The sequence below is a fragment of the Neltuma alba genome, unplaced genomic scaffold (assembly GCF_004799145.2).
Source record: "Neltuma alba isolate B1F8T4 unplaced genomic scaffold, ASM479914v2 tig00004741_pilon, whole genome shotgun sequence".
NCBI classification, from domain to species: domain Eukaryota; kingdom Viridiplantae; phylum Streptophyta; class Magnoliopsida; order Fabales; family Fabaceae; genus Neltuma; species Neltuma alba.
This window is the reverse complement of record NW_021633843.1, coordinates 18,340-39,737: the sequence shown is the minus strand read 5'-3', so window position 1 is coordinate 39,737 and position 21,398 is coordinate 18,340. Positions and strand designations below refer to the sequence as shown.

The window sequence follows — 21,398 nt, the reverse complement described above, 5'->3', positions numbered from 1 at the left end:
GGTCCTATAATATTCTTCTTCAAAAACCTTTTCATTTTCATTTTCCGTAATTAAAAATAGAATATGAGTTCATATTAAGGTCTAGTAAGTTCCAATTAACAGAAAATTACAATATAAAAAAATAGCTTATTACCAACAAAATTAGAGAAAGAAAATTATTCTGTCACAAATTTTTGGCAGATTACTAACAAAAATTTCATTGCTAAAAATTCTGTTGTTAAATAAAAATTTTATAGCTAAATTTTGTTGCTAATTACATGTTTTTTTATAGTGTCAGTATCAAACGTATGACAAAAGCATTTGTAAAATAATGACTAAACTGCAAATGAAGAAAAATTGATAAGACTAGTTAAATTTTTATTTTCCCATTATAAAAAGATGCGTGTGAGAGACAACATTAAAATTATTGCCCAAAATCACAAATAAAGAAAAATTAATAGCAAATCATTAGAAGTTGATTCTAATTCTACTATACTTGCTTGGCCAAAAAAATCTTTGACATTTAACAATTGTTTCATTTCGCTGTTAACTTATATTCCTCTTTTTTAAGTTGTAAGGATGGAAATTGTACTTGTCAAATTTTTTATCACTTCAAGAAATTTAATACTAATTTTTTCTTAATTTAAAACTTGCTAAACATCATCAATTTACAATTCACATTCTTCTTTGGGATAATTAATTCAAAGGTCCTTATAATTTAACTTGATTTTGAATTAGGTCCCTGAACCTTTCTTTCGTTTTATTACATCCTTTTACTTTCCACCGTCATATATGTCAGTCCTTGCAGTTAAATACGGAGTAACACTGTTTTCATTAGCCCGTTAAGCGTTAAGTCTGATCGAACGCTCTTTCCCTCCCCTTCTCTCAATGCTCAACATCATCTCCTTCCACACCATCCTCCCGATTGTAAATGCTAATGCACAATTGCTTCAAGGAGCTGCTTCATGGTGGAAGCGGCCCCAGTCTCTAGCAAGGGACGGTCGATGATGTGGTCAATGAGATTTAGGAGCTCGCAGAGCTAGAGAACAATAGAGGAAATCGCCGTTGTTGAAGATGTCAAAAATCTGAGGAATATGAGGGTATGGGGAAGAGAGCCATGTGGTTGGTTTCATTTTGGAGACAGTCGCGGTGGAGGGAATCGGTGAGAAGGCGCTCCTCGATGACTTTGCAGGCAAAGAAGTCATTAGAGATGGGGTGGAAGAAGTGGAAGAGGGTGCCGAACCGGCCATGACCAGTCTTTGGGCATAACTGTAACTGTCCTTTGAGTACTTAGAGTGATTAGCACTTTTGTTAAGTAAAAGACTATGTTTGGCTCTGTTTCAAAGACAAAAAACAGAGGCCCTCAAAACTTCAATGGAATACCAATAGTTCTCACTTAAGAGTGATGAGTGTGTAACTAGCAAGTGATTAGCTCTAACTAGCAAGCCACAAATTCGATAGGGTACAGTTCTCTTAACCTCACTAAGATTACACAAACACACACACGAACAGAGAGAGAGTGAGTGATCGTCATTGTAAACAGCTTTGGTTTAGTTCTTTGGCTATAGCTAATAAGTGGCGAGGTTTGCATGAATCTTTTTTGTGCAAAGGATGGAGTATCAAAAGATTTTCACTCGATAGAAAATAAAAGCAATAAACAAGTATTGAAAAAAAAAAGCAAGTAAAAGTGACGCCCCTTAAAGTCTTCTAAACTCCATCCATCGTTATATTTTAGCCAGAAAAAAAAGTCACAGAGGATCCCTAACTTTGCAACCGAGGAAGGAAAGGTTTTTATGGAGAGGTTGGATGGGGATCGGAAGAATGATGGTGAAGGAAATGAAGGTGAAGGAAAGAGCAGATCTTCATCAAACATGTTTGGCTAGTGAAAATTTTTAACAGTGTTAATCCAATCTAACGGTAAGGACTGAGGAATATGACTATAAAAAGTTAAAGGACCCAATAAAAAGAAAAAAAATTCTAGGGACCTGATTCAAAATTGAATAAAACTATAAGGACCTTCGAATTAATTTTCCCTTCTTCTTTTTATAATGACAAAAGTTCATTTGTCAAGATTTTGGCAACTTTCAATGTACGCTTTAGTACTATTTTTTCTGTATTTGCAATATGCTTCATACGAAGTATATATTTTTGTAATATGCTTAACATATATATATGTATAACTAATTTTTAGCATCCATGAATGATATATGTTGATAACTTTTTAAAAAATTTTTTTTAAAGAATTTAAGAATACCTCATCTTCTTCTTTAACTCTCCACCCCTCCGTGTCAGATTCGAAATGGTGGCAAGTGGGAGGACTCTCAACATTTGACTATATGTTGATAACTTTGGTGATGAGATTGATGATATTATCGTAGTGGTAACAATTATGCTAAGATGGACATGGAGGTATTACAAATCCAATATTGGTAATGGAACAATATTTCATGATGGCAGTCGTGGGTGTAGTCCTGGTGGCATTTATTGTAACGTAAGTTGTAAAATAATGATTAAACTGCAAAAGAAGAAAAATTGATGAGACTAGTTAAATTTTTATTTTCTCATTATAAAAAGATGTGTGAGAGAGTGAGAGAGAGAGACAAAATTATTGCGCAACGTCACAAATAAAGAAAAATTAATAGTAAATCATTAGAAGTTCATTCTAATTCTACTATATTTGCTTGGCCAAAAAATCTCTGACATTTGCAACTATGTAAAGACTCATCTGTAACAGTTGTTTCATTTCGCCTTTAACTTATGTTCCTCTTTTTTGGGTTGCAAGAATGGAAATTGAAGTTGTCAAATTTTTTATCACTTCAAGTAGTTTAATACTAATTTTTTCTTAATTTACACCTTGCTAAACATCATCAATTTACAATTCATATTCTTCTTTTTATAATGACCAAGGTTCACTTGTCAAAATTTTTTGCAGCTTTCAATGTATGTTTTAATATTATCTCCGGTTGTAATTATAAGACCCAGTTGACTAATTTGAAGAGATTAAAAAAAGAAGTTAAGTTATTAGTTATTTTGTAATGAATAGGTGTTGTCTTTCCTAAAATATCCTTACTAATCAACTATATTGACTAGAACTACAATTATTAGAAGGACTACCTTGAAAAAAAAATACATAAATATGATAGACAAAGTGGATTGGGGTCTTATATTTAGGATTAAAATAAAAGTCAAACAAGGTCTTATTAAGGACCGGAGGTAGTACTATTTTTTTCTATATTTGCAATAGGCTTCATGCGAAGTATATTTTAGCAATATGCTTAACATATATATATATATATGTATATTAAATTTTCAGCATCCATGAATGATAATGTTGATAGCTCCCCCCCCCACCAAAAAAAAGAAGAAAGAATACCGCAGCTTCTTCTTTAACTCTCTTCACCTCTCGTGTCCGATTCGAACTGGTGGCAAGTGGGAGGACTACAACCTTTGACTGTATGTTGATAGCTTTGGTAATAACGCTGATGCTATTATCATAGTGGTAACAATAATGATAAGATGGACATGGAGGCATTTATGGCCCAGAATAGCAAATCCCATATTGGTAATGGAACAATATTTCATAATGGCAGTCGTGGGCGTAGTGCTGGTAGCAATTATTGTAATGAGTGCTCATCTGTATAGAATATTGAATCACTAACTGTGTTTATATTACAAAATATTGGAGATTATTGTGGATATAGCGGGCTTCATTTGTTATTAGTGCTCCATTTGTCTGTGTATATTGATACTATATGGTTGATATTATATTGAACTAATGTAAATTTTAGATTAAACTAAAAAAAAGAATGGAAAATGTCTATTGTCTAACTTATTTTTCCATAAAAGACAAATGATCCAGCTTTAGACCTTGATCACTTGATAGTGATTTGGTTTTCTTCTTTAATATAACCTATTTCCTCTTGGGAACCGGTTTCAATGCTCATCATCTTGATGAGTATGCTAAACTCATTAGATTTGAATCGTCTATATCTGATTTGAACAATTCAGATTTAAATTTTTTAATTAATTATTTTTAAATAGAAAAAACTATTTTTTTGAAAGAATGATAATTAAGAGATTATCTCTATTTTATATTCTATACATATTAAAATAATTATTTTGAATAAATAAATAAAAAAAACTAAATCTAAACCATCTAAATGAAATATGAATGATTTAGATCTGATAAGCTTAGGGTGCTCATCAAAATAATGAGCACCGAAACTGGTTCCCTCCCTCTTGTCTTTATTATCAGTATATTTCAAAAAGATATTTTTATATCATAAATATAAGTTACTTTTAAAGACGTTTATTATATTGATTATTTTTCTTTCATTTATCTTGAATTTTCATATAAAAATCTCTCGCTATATGTACAGGGAGAATATTCTAGTTTATACTATAGATTTAGTTTAAGAAGCAATTAATATAATGTTAGAATTTATCATAATTAATAAAAATAATGGTGAAAACTGTTAGAATTTTTTATTATTAATGAAATGATGTGATTAAGTAACCAACGTTCGACTCATTTTCTTTAATATACACAAATATTAAAAGTGACTTGTATTAAGAATCATAATGGTTTTAATCTCGTCATCCGAACTGGAATATAAGACATGAAACACTTTATAACGCTCCACATCTCTTTATTTTACTGCATGCAGAACCTATCAAAAACCTCGTTATTATGGTTTTATGAGGCCAATTAAGAGTTACAAGAAGAGCACTAGGAAACAAATGTAACTCACTGGATGGAACTTGCCTTTCTTTGATCCTGTTCACAAAACTTCACTTGATAAGGCACGCACACTCTCCACTCGGTAAGATAACGTTGCTACTATCATATACATTTGATGTTCACAATTCGGAGAGCAGGGGTAAAAGGTTGAGGCCTTCGGACTTTTTAAATGACTTTTAACAATAATTGTCACTTATGATTGTTATAGTTTCTATAAAAAACGACAATTATAATATTTCAGTTTCACTTTTTTATCATGTTGTAACACTTTCCATGACGATTATTTGAACAACCATCGTGAAGAGTTTGAATTTGTTTATAAAATTATTACCACTTTTTTTCACAATGTTTGTTTTTTAAACCAACGTAAAAGGACTAATAGAAGCCTATTTGCGTAATAGTGGGTGGAGTAACCGTTGTTTTATTTCACAGCCTACGACTCCTCCATCAATTAGGTTAAGTTTTATCTAATTGTTATCTTGAGCCAATCACTGTGTGCAAATTTTCCACTATGATTTGGCCCTTAACAAGCAGCGTATAAAATTTTTTAAGTATAAGCCAACTCACACTCTTTTCATCGAGCATGCTCTCCTATAAGCCACTAATAAGTATGGCGCGTCTAAAAGCAGCTCCTCTTATTCTATTCGTAAATTAGAAGAATTTAACAATGTTTTTTTTTAACCTTTCACATTAATATATAATTTTACCCTCATATTGTACAGACTGTTAATTTCTAAACTAGGGGTTATAACCCCATGTAGACGTTTAATTTCTTAGAAAATGTATATATTAAACTAGGATTCTAACCCACTTCTTGGGTTGAAATCTCAAGTTATAGGTTTAAGTACTAATGGGTTGAGGTTATAAGTGGATTGAACCCACAACCTCCTGCTTACAAAAGAATTCACATGTTACCAAGTCACAAGTCTATTTGTGAGTTTGGTTGAATTTTATTTCAAATTAAAACAAAACCAAATGGTTTCAATCCATCTCCATGAGTTACATAATTCGAACTAGCTTAATTACTTCATATGAAATATAATTTTCTTTTTATAAAAAAGGAAAAAATATTATTGCTAAGTAATGTAACTTATATTGCATTCGGTTCTTAATATAAAAGCTAGTTAAGTAATTTGAATAGATTAAGAAAATTAGTTAAGCTAATTATTCATAACAAATATGAGTTGTCTTTCCTAAAATACCCTTACTAATCATGTGTATTTAATTAAAACATTTAACATATACAACTATTATAAAGACTACCTTAAAAAAATAGAAAAAAATAAGGAAAAAAATAGATTAAGCTCTTATATTTATGATTAAATTGAATGTGAAACTAACTCTTATATTAATGATTAAAGATAGTGTAAATTTGTACTAATGTTTTCAATTGAAAATTGTTATTCATGCCATAATAATCAAATAAAAAAATCTTAGATTGAAAAAAAAAATCAAATCTTACTCTCAAAATCAAATAAATTAATTACATATTTTTTTTTGCTGAGCACAGTTATCCTCCTATTAAAGGTAATCCTGACTGAGGCATTATCAGGCATTAAATATGGGCATCTCTCTTAGTTAGGATTCAAATTTTAGTTTGTCATGTTGTGAGAGACTAACTCTTTTTGCTAGATATAATCCCTGTTGATTGCATAAAATTTTTAAAAAAGAGAGGCATGGGCTGAAGCTTGGATATAGATTGGGCTTACAAAAATAAGACTATCAAGAGTGTTGTTGGGTTGAGTTTTGTTGAATAATTCGCGGCTTCTACATCTCAAAACTATTTCTCGTTAAGTCCACCATTCATAAACCTGGGCTGAAAGTTTTTGATGTGGGGAATGGAATATTTTTTTCCCTGATGTAATAGTTTATAAAAATATTATTATAACATTAAATAAAAAAAAAAATATAAATAAATATAAACTATTAGAATTTAATTCAACCGTTTAAAATTACAGAACATAAAAAAATAAAAATTGTAATAAATGTCAATAATAATAAACTGTTCGTATCAAATTTTAAATTTATTTATATATATTATTTAATAATTAATAATGTAATAATATTGTTATAAAATATTAAATCTCAGTTATTGGAAGTCCCCCAACCAAAAACAACCCTCTCTGTTATTAGAAGTTGATCTAATGGAATAAAAAGACGTTGAGAAAAAATGAAGGGTAAGGGAAGGAGCCGATTCATCGTCCATGGGGTCAAACTGGTATAAAGTAATTAAAAAATTACAATAAAGTCCCACTTAAAAAAATTAAATGCAAAAAAAATCCCCTGAAATCATGAAATTAATTTGAAGTTTCAAGGAACCTCACTGAAAAATTTTTTATTGGTTTAATTTCTAAATTGCCCTTATCTTTTTTTTTTTTAAAGTATGCATTGGTAACTGAAAGAGTGGTGGTTAACAACTTAAGGTATAACGATTAACAACTATCACGGCAAAAATTGAAAACTCATGTATTACATTTTTGTGATGCGCTGGAAAAATGTGTTGTTAATGCTTGCTGCGATAGTTGTTAATCATTACACTTTAAGTTGTTAACAATTGCTCTTTCAGTGTTAATGCATACTTAAGAAAAAAGAAGATATGGCAATTTGGTAATTAAACAAATGAAATCTTTTGCAATGAGGTACCTTAGGACTTGAGATTAATTTGTTAATTTTAAAAGACCTTTTTATATTTAATTCTCTTGGGTGGGACCTTATTGTAAGTTTTCCTACAAGTAATATAACACCCCGAATTTTATGACTTAGGATGAGTAGAAAAGAGGAAATTTATTAAAATTATTTATTTGCCAAATAAAGTGGGAAAAATTATGGAATAATCATTTTTAAGGTTTAGAGACATTTTGGAAAAGGTATTTCCCCAAAAATGGATTAAATAATTTTAATAGATAATTTTGAAGAGAAAAATGGTTTATTTTCTCTGAAAATTATGGAAAAATAGTTAGAGATTTATATTTAATCTGAAAATTTTAGGATGATCATTTGAGATAGTAAAGAAGATAATTGAGGCATAAAATCCTTAAAATGGATTAAGGATTAATTTCTGAAATTAAGAGCTATTTTCTTGGAAATTTCAGAAAAATAGTTAGGAGTTGACTTTTGACCCGAAATTTTTAGGAAAATTATTTTATGGGTCAAAGAAGCTAATGGATAAGAAAAATCCATTTATAATATTTTTGGTTTAATTTCTGGATATATCTTATATTTCAGAAAAATAGGAGAAGGATAAGATTGGAGGAATAATTATTATGGAGGGCAAAATGGTCCAGAAACTTGGTAATACACGTGCTGCCTTCTTTGTTTGCCACCTGATTCACTCCCTCAATTATCAGCTGGTCATCCACGTGTTCTGCCTCTTTAATCTCCAGACCGATCCTACCCTCCTTTTTCACTTCATTCTGCAACGCTGAAAGAGAGAGAGAGAGCGCGAGAGACAGACCGTGAGAGGAAGAGGTTGGCGACGGAGGAATTGATCGGAGGTAGTTTTTCTTGCATGCAAACTTGGATTCTGAATCAGGTGAGCTTCACATGTCCATCACTGTTTTCATTTTCTGGTTTCGGTCATGTTTATGGCGTGTTTGCGGAGAGAGAGACAGAAGGGTATTGAGAGAAAGTGATGGAAATGATAAGAGGACCGATGGATGCAGATTCTATGGGTATATCGAAGTGTTTGATGTTGGTTTTTAAGGTTGCATGTCTTTTTCTTTGCCTCTGCTTTATACCCGAAAGGTGTGTATGTGTAACCGATCGCTGTAGGTGTATGTGTGTATCGAATTCTTGCTCTGTTTTGTTGCTGGCCGAACAGGGGTTAAAAGCTTGGGGAAGTCTGGTTTTGCTGTTTCTAAACAGGGGGCAAAACCTTTTGTTTAAGGTTGGTTACGGTTTGGAGGAAGGGACCGAGGAAGATGCAAAACGTATATATATACTTATGTGTGTTATTGACTTGGGGGGTGTAACGTGCTGGAGTAATATGTATATATATACATATGCTCTGTGATGGCCGAATAAAAAGGGAAGAACAGAGACTTGTATATGTGTGTCTCGGTCATGTTGTAGGAACAGAAATTGCACAGTTAAATGGTTTATGGTTAGGAAAATATTGAAGTAATTGAGCAAGGAATGGTGGAGTGTAGAGTGAAGCTTGTTGGTGCGTTATGTGCTGTGGCATGTGTTTGCTTCTCTCCTGTTCAAGACTGTTTTAAGTTTTTCTTGTCTTGGGGTATCGGGTTCTAACAAGATTGGAGAGGAATGAGGCGATACATCTATATTAGGTTGCATGATTAATACGGTTAGGACTAGAACTAAATTAGGTTGCTGTTCCAAGGGGAATATATTTCTAGTTTGGATAAGAACGAAAGTTTAGGTGTTTTAAAGTATTAAGGAGCTACTAAAGAATAGAAAGGAAGTGTGTATATGATGTTTGTAAAGCTAGAAATTTCTGGATTTAATGACGTAGCTGATTGTATAATAAAGAAGAGGCAAAAGACTACTCAGAGAGTTGTTAATGAGATATACATATGGATAAGTAATGTTATAAGTGTGGATTGTAACAGGACTTTTGAAAGTGGAAATTATAGGTGTTTAAATGATATAAGAACATACCTACGTATGTACGTACGATATTTTTAACTGTATTATAATTATGATTATAGATGTTCAGTTAAGTTTGCTGGAAATGAGTCAAGTGTACTAAATTGTTGGAGAACGAAAATAAGGTAGGACCAAAGAAGTTATTGATGTGATATTGAAAAGGATTCTTTGATAATGAAAGTTTAATTATTAAAGATGAAATTTCCATTAGATATATTTTATATATATGGGCCGTGAGTTTTAATTTTAAGGAATTGATAGAATTGTTTAAAGAAATGGACTAGTAGTTATAGAATAAAAACAGTGGGAAGTTTTAGAGACTTAATGATTAAGATTAGAATTAAAGTTGGCAGCTGTTTTGGGGATCAAAGAATTTAAACTAGGAAATTGATTTGAAAATCACTGCTTGAGGTTTGCTAGTGGTGGATGGAGATTTTAAATGGATAAGTTAATAGTTATGATGTTTGGAAATTATTTAAAGGTTTGTATTTGGAAAATTCTCAATGGTACAGTTAATGGTTAGGGTATGGGTTAAAAATTGGTAATTAATAGAAGTTATTAGAAAGGTTGTTAGAGGAATGTTAGACCAAAGATTAAGAAGTTTAATAGATGGCTGGAGATTGAAATTGCTTAGCTTGGATTTGAATTATGAGTAGTATGTTAATTGTTAATAAAAGCTAACAGAGCGTATTGAATTATTTCGGAAGAATGAAATGAAATCAATTGGTGTGAATATATGTGTATATATAATATTTTTGACCAAGATGACTAGTAACTAAGTAAAGTAAATTGTATGGGTTAAGATAATTAAGGAACGAAGCGTTCTAGAGAGAATAGTTTGAATAAGAAAAATTATCTAGGATGACCAACTGTTATGTAAGGGTAGAGATTAAAGAAAATTTGGGACCTAAAGAGAGTTATTGAATTTATGAATTACAGTTGGATCAAATATTGATCTACCCTTACAAACATGATAGGTTTTGATATATGCTCAAGCTCACCAAGAAGCAGAAAGAAAGGAGAACGGTAAGGTTTTATTTGGAGGGAAGCAGACCAAGTAGTAGTTCTTTCCTACCTTACACTTGTGTATGATTGCTGCATGTTTGTGCCATATTTCTGTTTAAAGCAGGAGAACATGTAATCCTTAATTCCTTGCATGGATTATTTAGCCGTGATCACGTGTAGGCTGATAGACATGAGGCAGTATTTGCAAATTATTTGCGTATTATTTATTCAGCTTGTTTATCTGTCATTGCGTATAAATGCTTAATTGCATTAGCTTGCAAGGTTATGTTCCACTATGACTTGTTTTGCATGCTTTATGTAATCTGCACATTTGTTTGATGAAAATTACTACTACGGGGATTCTTCGGAATCTCACCCTCTAATTTATGATGAACAGCGAAGGCTAGTAACTCGAAGGATAAGGAGGATGTTTAAGAAGAAGGTGAGCTGATTGAAGAGCAGACGTGCCCGCTATATTCTGTACTTATGAAGTAGAATATTTTGATAAGTTAATATTTGTACTATTGTATATGTTATATGGGCAAGTAACTTTACTTGCTTTATGTAAATATTATTTTGTGTTCTCTATAAGGAGGAGAGCACTGCCGAGCACTGCCGGCTGTAAGTATGTGCTGTCAACCAAAATGGCTGCTATATTTTTAATATAATATTATGAGATTTCACAATATAAAATCATTCTAGGTAATAATAGATTAAGTTGAAAGCGAGGTTGATATTGGATCACTCATCAGTTATTTGAAGGTTTGAAATATTTGATCAACGGATTCCAATGTTAAAGGAAATAAAAAAAAAAGTTTCCTGTCTTTTCCCAGGACGGAGACCTGGCGTTAGTGATTTACAGACGTTAAAATGATCCTATTAGTATATAAAAGTGAGGTGTTGCAAGTAATCATGGAAACAATGGGCCCCATGAAGTCGATGATCCAATGATTCCAATTCGTTTGGCGAAACCAGTGCTGGACACGTCTCATTATTATACAGAAAAAAAATACTCCTCAATTTTTCTAAATTAAGTAATTAACTATATTGATATTCTTCCAATAATAATCAAGTCAGAGAAAGAGGAAGGGAATTAAGGAAGAGGATGTTTTAAAAAAAAAAACATATTATATCAACTAATTTAATTAACATCCTTGATCCATTCAAATAGATTAAGAAAAAAATAGCAAATAAAACCCCCTAAATTACCAAATCACGAAAAGTACACCTGAATAAGCTAAATTGTCTGGGGAGACCAAGTCATAAATTGAAATTATAAAATATTAGAGAAAAGACCAAAATGCCCTTCTCCTTTTCATATTCTCTTCCTTCCGAAATATAATCCCCATATGCTTCCATCACTTTTGTTGTTTCTCATTTTGGTCCTGTAGCTAAGGATACACCACCGCTGCCATCATCTCCTCTTCTCCCTCCGACCACATCCATCTCAAAAGGATACAAAAGCACTGCTGGTTGTAGATGATTTTGTATCTAGTGGTGATTCGGACGTCAGCGGACTAGCAAGGAAAGAAGGCTAGAAAGAAGAGGCACACAAGAAGTGTTTGTTTAGGAGGAAAGATTAATCTGGAGAGGATGACTCATAGAAAGTTATTATTTTTTCTTTGAATCCTAATTCATCCTTTCTCTATTTCTTCTTTACTCTTCTTTCATCCGCTTTTTTATGGTGTTAGCTATAAGAAACAGATTGGTTTCTTTGCTACTTTTGTTCCTATATTGTGTGGGTTTTGGATTTGATAATCTTACAATGACATATCAATTTAATATCGAGGGGACTTTTGACTTTGCCAAAGAACAAATGACAGTAAGAAAAAAAGCCTTTTCAATAATAGAGGAAGTTTTTTGGAGACATGGCGCTACAACTTTAGATATTATATGGTGATTTGATACTAGTGTTGTAACTTCCCCCCTCACATCTAGTGATGAGAATGAAAACTTTACCCCATAGACCGATAATTTGTTAGCAGATCAAAATATTGCCAATAGATGTGTCAAGTTTGAATAAGGTCAGATGTTTGCATTTGTCAAAAGAAAAGATTTGCCAAGAGAAAGAACATTATATGTGTGCATCTGTCAAGTTTAAAAAAGATATGTCAAGAGAAGTTAATTATAAACACCAAAGTTTAGTTGTTATTTCCAATACTTAACTTGTGATTTCAAATGTAGAAGTTGTTATTTTTAACTGTGGAGTTATTGTAACACCTACTTTAAGTATACCATAAGGTTAACTAATTATTTGTCAAACCATGAAGCCAGGATTCATCTTGTATTAGGAATGCAATTTTCTGAAAAATTTTAAACATTTTGAAATAACTTATAGAAATACCTGTTCAGTAGTTCAAACATCTAATTAATTTCCTGGCTCAAATATCAATAAGCTACTTCTATTAAACTGTTAATATTTAATGCCATAGCAATATCTAAATATTTATCTAACATTATGTAGCTATCAAAGGTAATGGCACTTATTTTGCTAGCAACATAGCCATCACTTTCCTCTTTATAGAGATAAATACGGCCCATAAGTACTTTACATAATTACATATAATTATATACAAAAGCATAGCCTCACATGGCTAACAAAATATAACTAGAAGATTCAAAATAAACTTAATGACCAACAAATTAACTTCTCCAGCTTCCTAACCTTCTTAATTCTCAATAGACAATGACGCTCTTGCCCTTTGAGCCACTAGCCTTCGCTGTATGTCATGAAAGAAAGGGGTGAGATTATAGGAATCTCAGTAGTGATAGTAGCCCATCATACAATTATACAAAACTCATAAACACATGCAAAACAAGCCATATTAACAGCATTTGCAACCAAGCATAGATATCGATGCTCAAACATTATAAGCTTTGCGAACAAATATAATCAATGATGCTAATGCATCCCACACTTTGGAAACAAATATAATCAACAATGCTCATGCATTCCACGCTTTCCAAACAGATATAATCAATGACGCTCATGCATCTCATGCTTTGCAATGCATATGGCCATGGCAATTAAATCAACATCACATACTCATAATTGAGTACAGCTCTATGAGCTTAATACAAAGCAAATTCCACAGACTTATACCTGAGTATATCTCTATAAGCTTAGTGTGAAGCCACTTTCACATATTCATACCTGAGTATAGCTCTATGAGTTCACAATCATTTGTCTCAAAACATATCCACTGTATATTCATTAAAAAATACAGGCACTATGACACAAATAAACATGCATAACTATTACATAAGTATATTAGAGGGAAAGAGTCACTATTAGGAGTCTTTTCTTTTGGTTTACCTTGTCCAGATTTCTTTTTTATTGGCTTTCGTGGCAGCTTGGGCAAATATCAAATCCTATAACATAGTTTCATTGATAAATGGGTCAATGCTTAGTCCATTAAACTTTTATTATCAAAATATAACTTCTTTTGACCCATTAATGAACTTTATTCCTTCTATTTAATAGTTGGTCATCCCAGACAATATTTCTTATTCAATCTAATTCTCTTTGCAGGGTTTTCTCCCTTATCATAACCCCATACTGTTGCTTTACTTAGTAACAGGTTAACTTGGTTAAAAATAATATATATAATGGCAACAATTTATTTTATTTCTTTTTCCAAAATAATTCTATAAGCTCTCTTAGCTTTTATTCCCAATTAACTTAATATTTATCATTTAAATTCAAGCTAAGCAATTTCAATTTCTAACCATCTAATAATCTTCTTAATCTTTGGTCTAACATTCCTCCAACAACCTTTCCAATAACTTCTATCAATTGTCAATTTTCAACCCATACCTTAATCATTAACTGTACCATTGAGAATTTCCCAAATGCATACCTTAAAATAATTTCCAAACAGCTATACACATTAAATCGGGAATTTTTCAGATTTAGACATACCTTTCATAGGTTCAAAACTCCATATGCAATCGCTTAAACACAATACTGTAAACTTGATCATTGCTTTTCACTTCCCATCTGATTTTTAGCTTCCAAACTCACGCAGTTTCAAAATCCTCATTTAACTCCCAAATTCATTTTGTTTAATTCAGCAATCCTTAAAAATCACTTAGAAACAAATCTGGAAATTTTCCAGATTTACAGGCACATATTTAATAGGATTTAATCACCCCTGTTTCAATGACAATCCCTTTGAAACTCAAATATAATTTATCTATTCAGCTCTTCACTCAAATCTGAAAATTTTCCACCTTGGAACAGTAATTAAATCATCATTTTACTGCTTCTAAATATAACTTAAACATCCTTAATTCAAAACTTAATCACTTTAAGTTCTTCCTAACATTCCAAAATTTCAGCTCCCATGTTAAGAAGCCAAAACTCATTCTTTCATAAATATAAATTCTTGCTTTGAGAGTCATAAACCAAGAACTCAAATACATCCAACCAACCTCATTATTTTAATATTTCGTGAACCAATTCGGCCTTTCTTGACAGTAACAATACACATGCATAACTTATATATATATAAATATATATTAATCATTTCTTTTCCGTTGAACCCATAACTTTATTTACAGCAACTAACCAATATATATTTATATAGATATTGCTTTCTAATTTATTTCCTAATCTCCCTTAACAGCAATAACAGCACGCACAAGGAAGAGAAAATTCAGATCCTACTCCCAACCATTAGTAGATCCTCTAAATGAAGGATAAGATCAACATGTAACTTCATATTCATATAATACATGTTTGCTCTCTCCCAATACCTCAAACCCGATGCCTATCAACACAGAAATGACATGCCCTATTCGAGGATTCATGAAACAGAGGCAATAGTGACATGCAAGCTCAAAACCCAGCATCATATACTTCAATCTTGCCATATAACATGAACCCACCGGTCCTCCTCCTCTTTCCTTCACTTTTTCTCACTACCCCATCTCTCTCTCTCCCCTCCATTACAGCCAAACCATGCAGAAAACGAAAAAGAAAAGGGTAGGAGAATAAAGGTTAATCATCTCTTACAAAAAAGAACGAGGGATACTCTACAAAACTACTATCATTAGACACCATACAAGTGTATAAATCATGTGTTTATTTTGATGTTACGTGTCTCTAAAATATATGACCTTCATCAATCTTACATACAAGTGACTGTTACCTACATTATTCCATTCGATTTGTAATATAAGTCACTTCTAGAAGAATGATTTGATTCAAAATACAAGTTACTTAAAGAGTAAATAATGTTTATTTGTCAGTTTTATCCCTACAATTAATACTTAAATGTGACTCCTTTTATGTTTCTCTCTCATTCACTACAAAAAAACAGACTTTAGACGACGACTTTCAGCGGCGACTTTTTTGTCACCGCCGAAAGTTCTTTCAGCGGCGATTTTTTTTGTCGCCGCTGAAAGTTCGCTGCTAAAACTAAGATTTTTGTCGCTGCTGAAAATGGACTTTCAGTGGTGACTTTTTTTGTCGCTGCTGAAAGTTCGCTGCTGACAATAAGACTTTCAGCGGCAACAAAAGTGTCGCCGCTGAAAGTGGACTTTCAGCAGCGACTTTTTTGGTCGCCGCTGAAAGTGTAATATAATAATATATATTTTATTTTACAATATTAATAAACAAATTCAATCTAGCTCAATGGCAAGAAGATTGGACATGAAAGGAGGCGGTCACGAGTTCGAATCTTGAAGAAGACATATTTAAGATGAAAATAATTGGATGATGACATGGCGGCCGACGGTGATGACGTGGCGACCGGCAATGATGATGTGGTGTCGGCGGTAATGACGTGACGTTGGTAAAGCCAACTCTTCTTAGGCATTATTTTCAGCGGCGACAAAAAAGTCGCAGGTAAACATACCGAAAAGTCTTTTAGCGGCGACAAGAATGTCGCCGCCAAAAGTGTCTTTCAGCGGCGACATTCTTATCACCGCTAAAAGGCTTTTTAGCAGCGACAAATGTTGCCGCCGAAACTTCTAAAAGTTGCTGCTGAAAGTATCTTTTAGCGGCAACCTTTTTAGTCGTCACTGAAAGTTTTCAGCCACGGCTGCTACGGCAACGACTTTTTAGCGGCGACTTGTTGCTGCCGAAAACTTTCAGTGGCGACTTTTATACTTGTCGCCGCTGAAAGTCAATTTTTTTGTAGTGATTCACTACCTCATATGAGTAAAGTTGAAAAAGATTCTCAATTTAAAACACATTTAATGAATCAACTTACGATTTCTTGATTTTGATTAATTGGTTAAAATGATTTATTTTTGGACTGAGGGAGGTACACAACTTAAGAAATTTATCATTTTAAGTTTTTTTTTGGAATTAAAATGTTTTATAAACTTATCCAATTCTAATACATAAGCAATTAATCAAGAACGTTAGTAGAAAATAAGTATTTTTATTGTTAAAGAAAAAAGTAACTTGATGGCATGATTGTACTACTATGAAAAATAAATTCATGGGGTGAACAATCTGACCCATGTGAAAGGCACATTTGCAAAGAACAAATACAAACATTGAACGTTGTACCCTAAAAGAAGTCAAAATTGCGTAGTCTTTACTCTCTCCCGTGACCGCTTTGAAGACGACCTGTTCTTTGCAATTATTTCTTGCAGCCCGAAAAGAACGTTAGCGTGAGAAAGGAAGCTTGTGTGGATATTTTGTTCTTCATTAATATTATCTCAGGTCTTTAATATAAAAACTAGTTGACTAATTTGAGTAAATTAAAAAAAATTTATTAAATTAGTTATTTGTAATAATTAGGTATTGTCTTTCCTAAAATATCCTTATTAATCATGTATATTCGTTATAAATATTATTTGATGAGATCTTTAACATGTGCAGTTGCTATAAAGACTATTTTGAAAAACAAAATGAATAAATATGAGAGACAAAGTGAATTGAGATCTTATATTTAAAATAAAGTCAAACTAGTTTGCCAACCGCCTCTAGGCGGAGTGGCACCTAGTGTGTGTGTGTGTTGGTAATGTGCGGGTTCGATCCCGCCCCTCATGTAACCAAAAAAAGAAGTCAAACTAGTTTTTATTTTAAGGACTAAAGTCAATATGACACTGCAATAGGTGACTCAAGTTAAAAGGATATTATAACAAGGGACGGAGAGAGCATTGCATTAAGTGACTCAAGTTGCCTCCACTTTCTCTGCTTCATTGACTCATCATATCAATATCAATTTCCTCGCTGCTTTCTCCTAATTCACTCAAATTTTATAAACTTATCCCATTCAAAAAAAACCAAAGAAAGAAAGAAGTCTTTTGGAGAAAAAGACTAACGATTCGATCACGGACGAAATAACAAATATACGAATGAGATGCCCTAAGATATTGATAAAATACTACCCCTCCTGTCTTTGTTTCTTACAAGAGATGGTTTTTTGAAAAGGCATGTTACCTTTTATAAGAAATAGCTTAGAAGTGTCTAAATATTTAACGTAATTTTTTTTTTCATATTTACTCTCAATTAATTAGATTTTCTTTCACCTTTTTTTCCTCATTCTCTCTCCCACCTATTTTTTTTTATAAAGGTGTTTTTGGAAAATAAATTAGTTTTCTTTGCATATTTATGGCACTTAACTAATTTTAGCCACATCTTTTATTAACACGATTCCGTTAACCGTCTTATAAAATGGAACGAGTGGTATTCTACAAAACTACTATCATTCGACACTATATAATTGTATATATCATGTGTTTATTTTGATGTTACCTGCCTCTGAAATATATGACCATCATCAATCTTAAATGCAAGTCACTGTTACCTACATTATTCCATTTGATTCATAATATAAATTGCTTTTAAAAGAATGATTTAGTTCAAAATACAAGTCACTTAAAAAATAATTAATGTCTATTTGTAAATTTTATCCCTATAATTAATGTTTAAATATAATTCCTTTTATGTTTCTCTCTCATTCACTACCTCGTTTAATACGAGTAAAGTCGGAAAAGATATTTAATTTATAGCACATTTAATGAATTAACTTACAATGTCTTATATTGACTAGTTGGTTAAAATGACTTATATTTTGGAATGACGGGGGTATACAACTTAAGAAATTTATCACTTCAAGTTTTTTTCTGAATTAACATGTTTTATAAACTTATCCAATTCTAATACATAAGCAATGAATCAAGAACGTTAGTAGAAAATAAGCATTTTTATTGTTAAAGATCGGTCTGACTTATATGTATATATATTCTGAAATTTAAATCTATTTTTTTCTTCAAAAAAGTAACTTGATAGCATGATTGTACTACTTCGGAAAAATTACCTCATGGTGTGAACAACCCGACCCATGTGAAAGGCATATTTGGAAAGAACAAACATAAACATTGAACGTTGTACCCTAAACGAAGTCAAAATTGCGCAGTCTTTACTCTCTCCCATGGACCACAAGTTCATTGCAATTATTTCTTGCAGCCCGAAAAGAACGTTAGCGTGAGAAAGGAAGCTTGTGTGGATATTTTGTCCTTCGTTAATACATCAAAAGTCTTTGAACCTGGATAAGAGCTAAAGTCAAAGTCAATATGATATTGCGTTAGGTGACTCAAGTTGCCTCTACTTTCTCTGCTTAATTGACTCATATCAATATCCTTCCATTCAAGAGCAATTTTATTGCCTTCCCCCTCCCCGGATCACAAGTCATGGCGGCATTACGTGTATAATATTTTCATTTTTATATATTTGATCTTTTTATCCAAAAAAAAAAAACATAGAGAGAGAGAAGTTTGATATTAATTGGGAGAATGAAATCGAAATCACGGGGAAGGGAGAATGAAATTTCTAATAATAACATAATAGTCCTTCTAGAAAAAATTCTTAGTCTTTGTTATAAGATCCTTTGACAGTTTCTATGAGTATTAAATATTTTTTTTCAATATATGTCTATATTTAATGTGAATAGTGAGAGAATAAAAATTAATATGATATTAGAATTTAGTGTAATTAATAAGGGTAGTTTTAGAAACTATTTGAATTTCAAGATAGATTTAAAGCTTTTAACTAGTTTTATTGGTATGTGTAAATTAGTTAGTGTATTCTTATAATAATAAGGACCAGAGAGAATATCAAACAATATGTTTCGATCAATGGTGGTTTGAATTTGGATTTAGATTTGGATTAAATTCATTATTTGCATAGATAAAAATTTGTGGGATTTCGATAATTGAGTAACCATTGTCTTTTTCCCATGCTACCTTCCTCTTTTAGCTGTCTCTGCCGTTTCATGTTAAACCATATCTTCTAAGTATGTGTTATAGGTTTGAATTAAAACATAGGAATAAAATTTGAAATTGTTATACTCCCCCGGTTCCTCCTGTGTTGAACACAGATTTAGATAACAAATATATAGATAATAAAGAAATTAGTTAAATTTGTTATTTAATAAATATTACTGTTTCTTTTGTTTTATTTTTTTAAAAATCAAAGTAAGAGCTGTATCATTCATCAATTATGCAGTAGCATCACAACAGCGCATACAGTCGGACGCAATTGAACAGGAAACCTCTGAACATCGTTACCATTACTAATTAAAAAAATGCTAATTAAACGATTTTAAAATGATGAATGGGTATTCAAATGTTGACATATAAATTTTTAATTCAAAATATTTAAAATAAAACCTTACTTTTATCAACAATTTTGTAAACAATTTAATAATTATGAAATAAATAATTTTATTTCTTTATTTTTATCATTGAAAAAGTATCTAACTAATATTTAAAATTTATATTATATTAAAAATTCAAAAATTATAAGTATTTTAAGGATTAGTGTTAATTATTGCTAACTTTTATACTAAATCTGATATCATAATAATATTGTCAATTGGAAAACCGGTGAATCGGTCGCCAGTCCTATCTGTTTTGCAGAAAAAACCAGATGTGGTTTGAACCGGTGGGGAACCGGTCCAACCGGTTAAAACCGGTGTTAAACCGGAAAAAAACCCGTTGGGCGGTTCACACAGTTTTGTCTTGAAAAAAAAAACACTCTTTCTCCCTCCTTAACCTGCCAGTCTCAACTCGAGCCCTCGGTCCTCCTCTAGTCCTCCCCCATTTGTGACCAAATCGCTGAGATCTCTTGCACCTGCTCCCAGGAGAAGACTGCGACCCACCTTTTGATTTTTGTTTCGAACCCAATTTTTGTTTGAACAGCGAAGATATTGAACCTTCCTCCGAAGAATATGAAGAATTAGAAGGAGAAGAAACAGAGCCGTGTTTAGATTTCACCGACACCACCTCTTTCCCGCGGGAAGAATTCCACTTTGTCGTCCTTCGAAATATCCAAATGATCCGACATGTATCCAGATTGTGACTTGCCGTCCAAAACCATCTTACCTTGCTTGGAGGGTGAAAAATGAGGAGTTTGCTCATTAGATAAAGAACTAGATCCTGCTTTCCCCCTTGCCGAAGAGGTCTTCGGAAGCTGCTTTGATTTAGTGACCGGAAACGATTTGAGTTTGCGGAACCGGGATTCAAGGTCAGTGGGGAGGACGGAATCGGTGAGGAAAGCGCAATTGATGGTGGAAACTTGCTCCAAAACACAGGCATCTTGAGCTTGAGAGATGATTTGGTCGATGGCCGACTCGTCGTCCGTATCAGAAACGTATGTAAATCCAACCATTTCTGCGAACTGCGAGAGGAAAGGAATGAGTTGGTGTGTGAGTGTGAGACTATGAGTCGCAAAGTGTGAGCATATTAGTATTTTTAAAGCAAATGGGAATAGGGGGTGTTGGAATGCGTGGGACGAGAAGCTCAACGACTAGCTCATGCTTTGAGCCTCTTTTTGGACTTGCAGGATCCATCCACGATGGTGGATCGCAGTCTTTGTTGGCGGCAGCACCAAAATTCTCTAAGATCTAGCAGATCTTCCACCTCCTCTATAATGCTAGGCAAACCCTGTTGACAGCAACACCTGCAGAGAACGGTAAATCTGAGTCGTGTCTTACAGACACTATCCTTAAGAGCTATTCCGCAACTACCGGCAAAGCAAGAAGCGGCACTCCCCAGGATTAAACGGATTCTTCCAGAAAGCTCAGAGCACGACGGTCCCTGTTTG

At 32.5% G+C, this 21,398-nt stretch overlaps 1 protein-coding gene across 1 annotated transcript; it reads right to left on the bottom strand.

Annotated features, from left to right (window-relative positions):
• Positions 1-992: 992 nt before the first annotated feature.
• On the bottom strand, positions 993-20,963 carry LOC114745632 (putative protein TPRXL). Its single transcript, XM_028933792.1, has 3 exons — positions 20,678-20,963; positions 20,349-20,580; positions 993-1,314 (listed from the first exon to the last, which is right to left on the bottom strand). The coding sequence occupies exons 1-3, from the start codon at positions 20,961-20,963 to the stop codon at positions 993-995; spliced, it is 840 nt and encodes a 279-aa protein (XP_028789625.1).
• Positions 20,964-21,398: the final 435 nt, after the last annotated feature.

Coding starts and splice junctions, on each gene's coding strand:
- LOC114745632 (XM_028933792.1), bottom strand. CDS start 20,963: ATGGTTGGATTTACATACGTTTCTGATACGGACGACGAGTCGGCCATC. Junction 20,581..20,677: donor TTTTTCACCCTCCAAGCAAG/GTAAGATGGTTT, acceptor CCCGCGGGAAAG/AGGTGGTGTCGGTGAAATCT. Junction 1,315..20,348: donor GCTCGAGTTGAGACTGGCAG/GTTAAGGAGGGA, acceptor TCTTTGAAACAG/AGCCAAACATAGTCTTTTAC.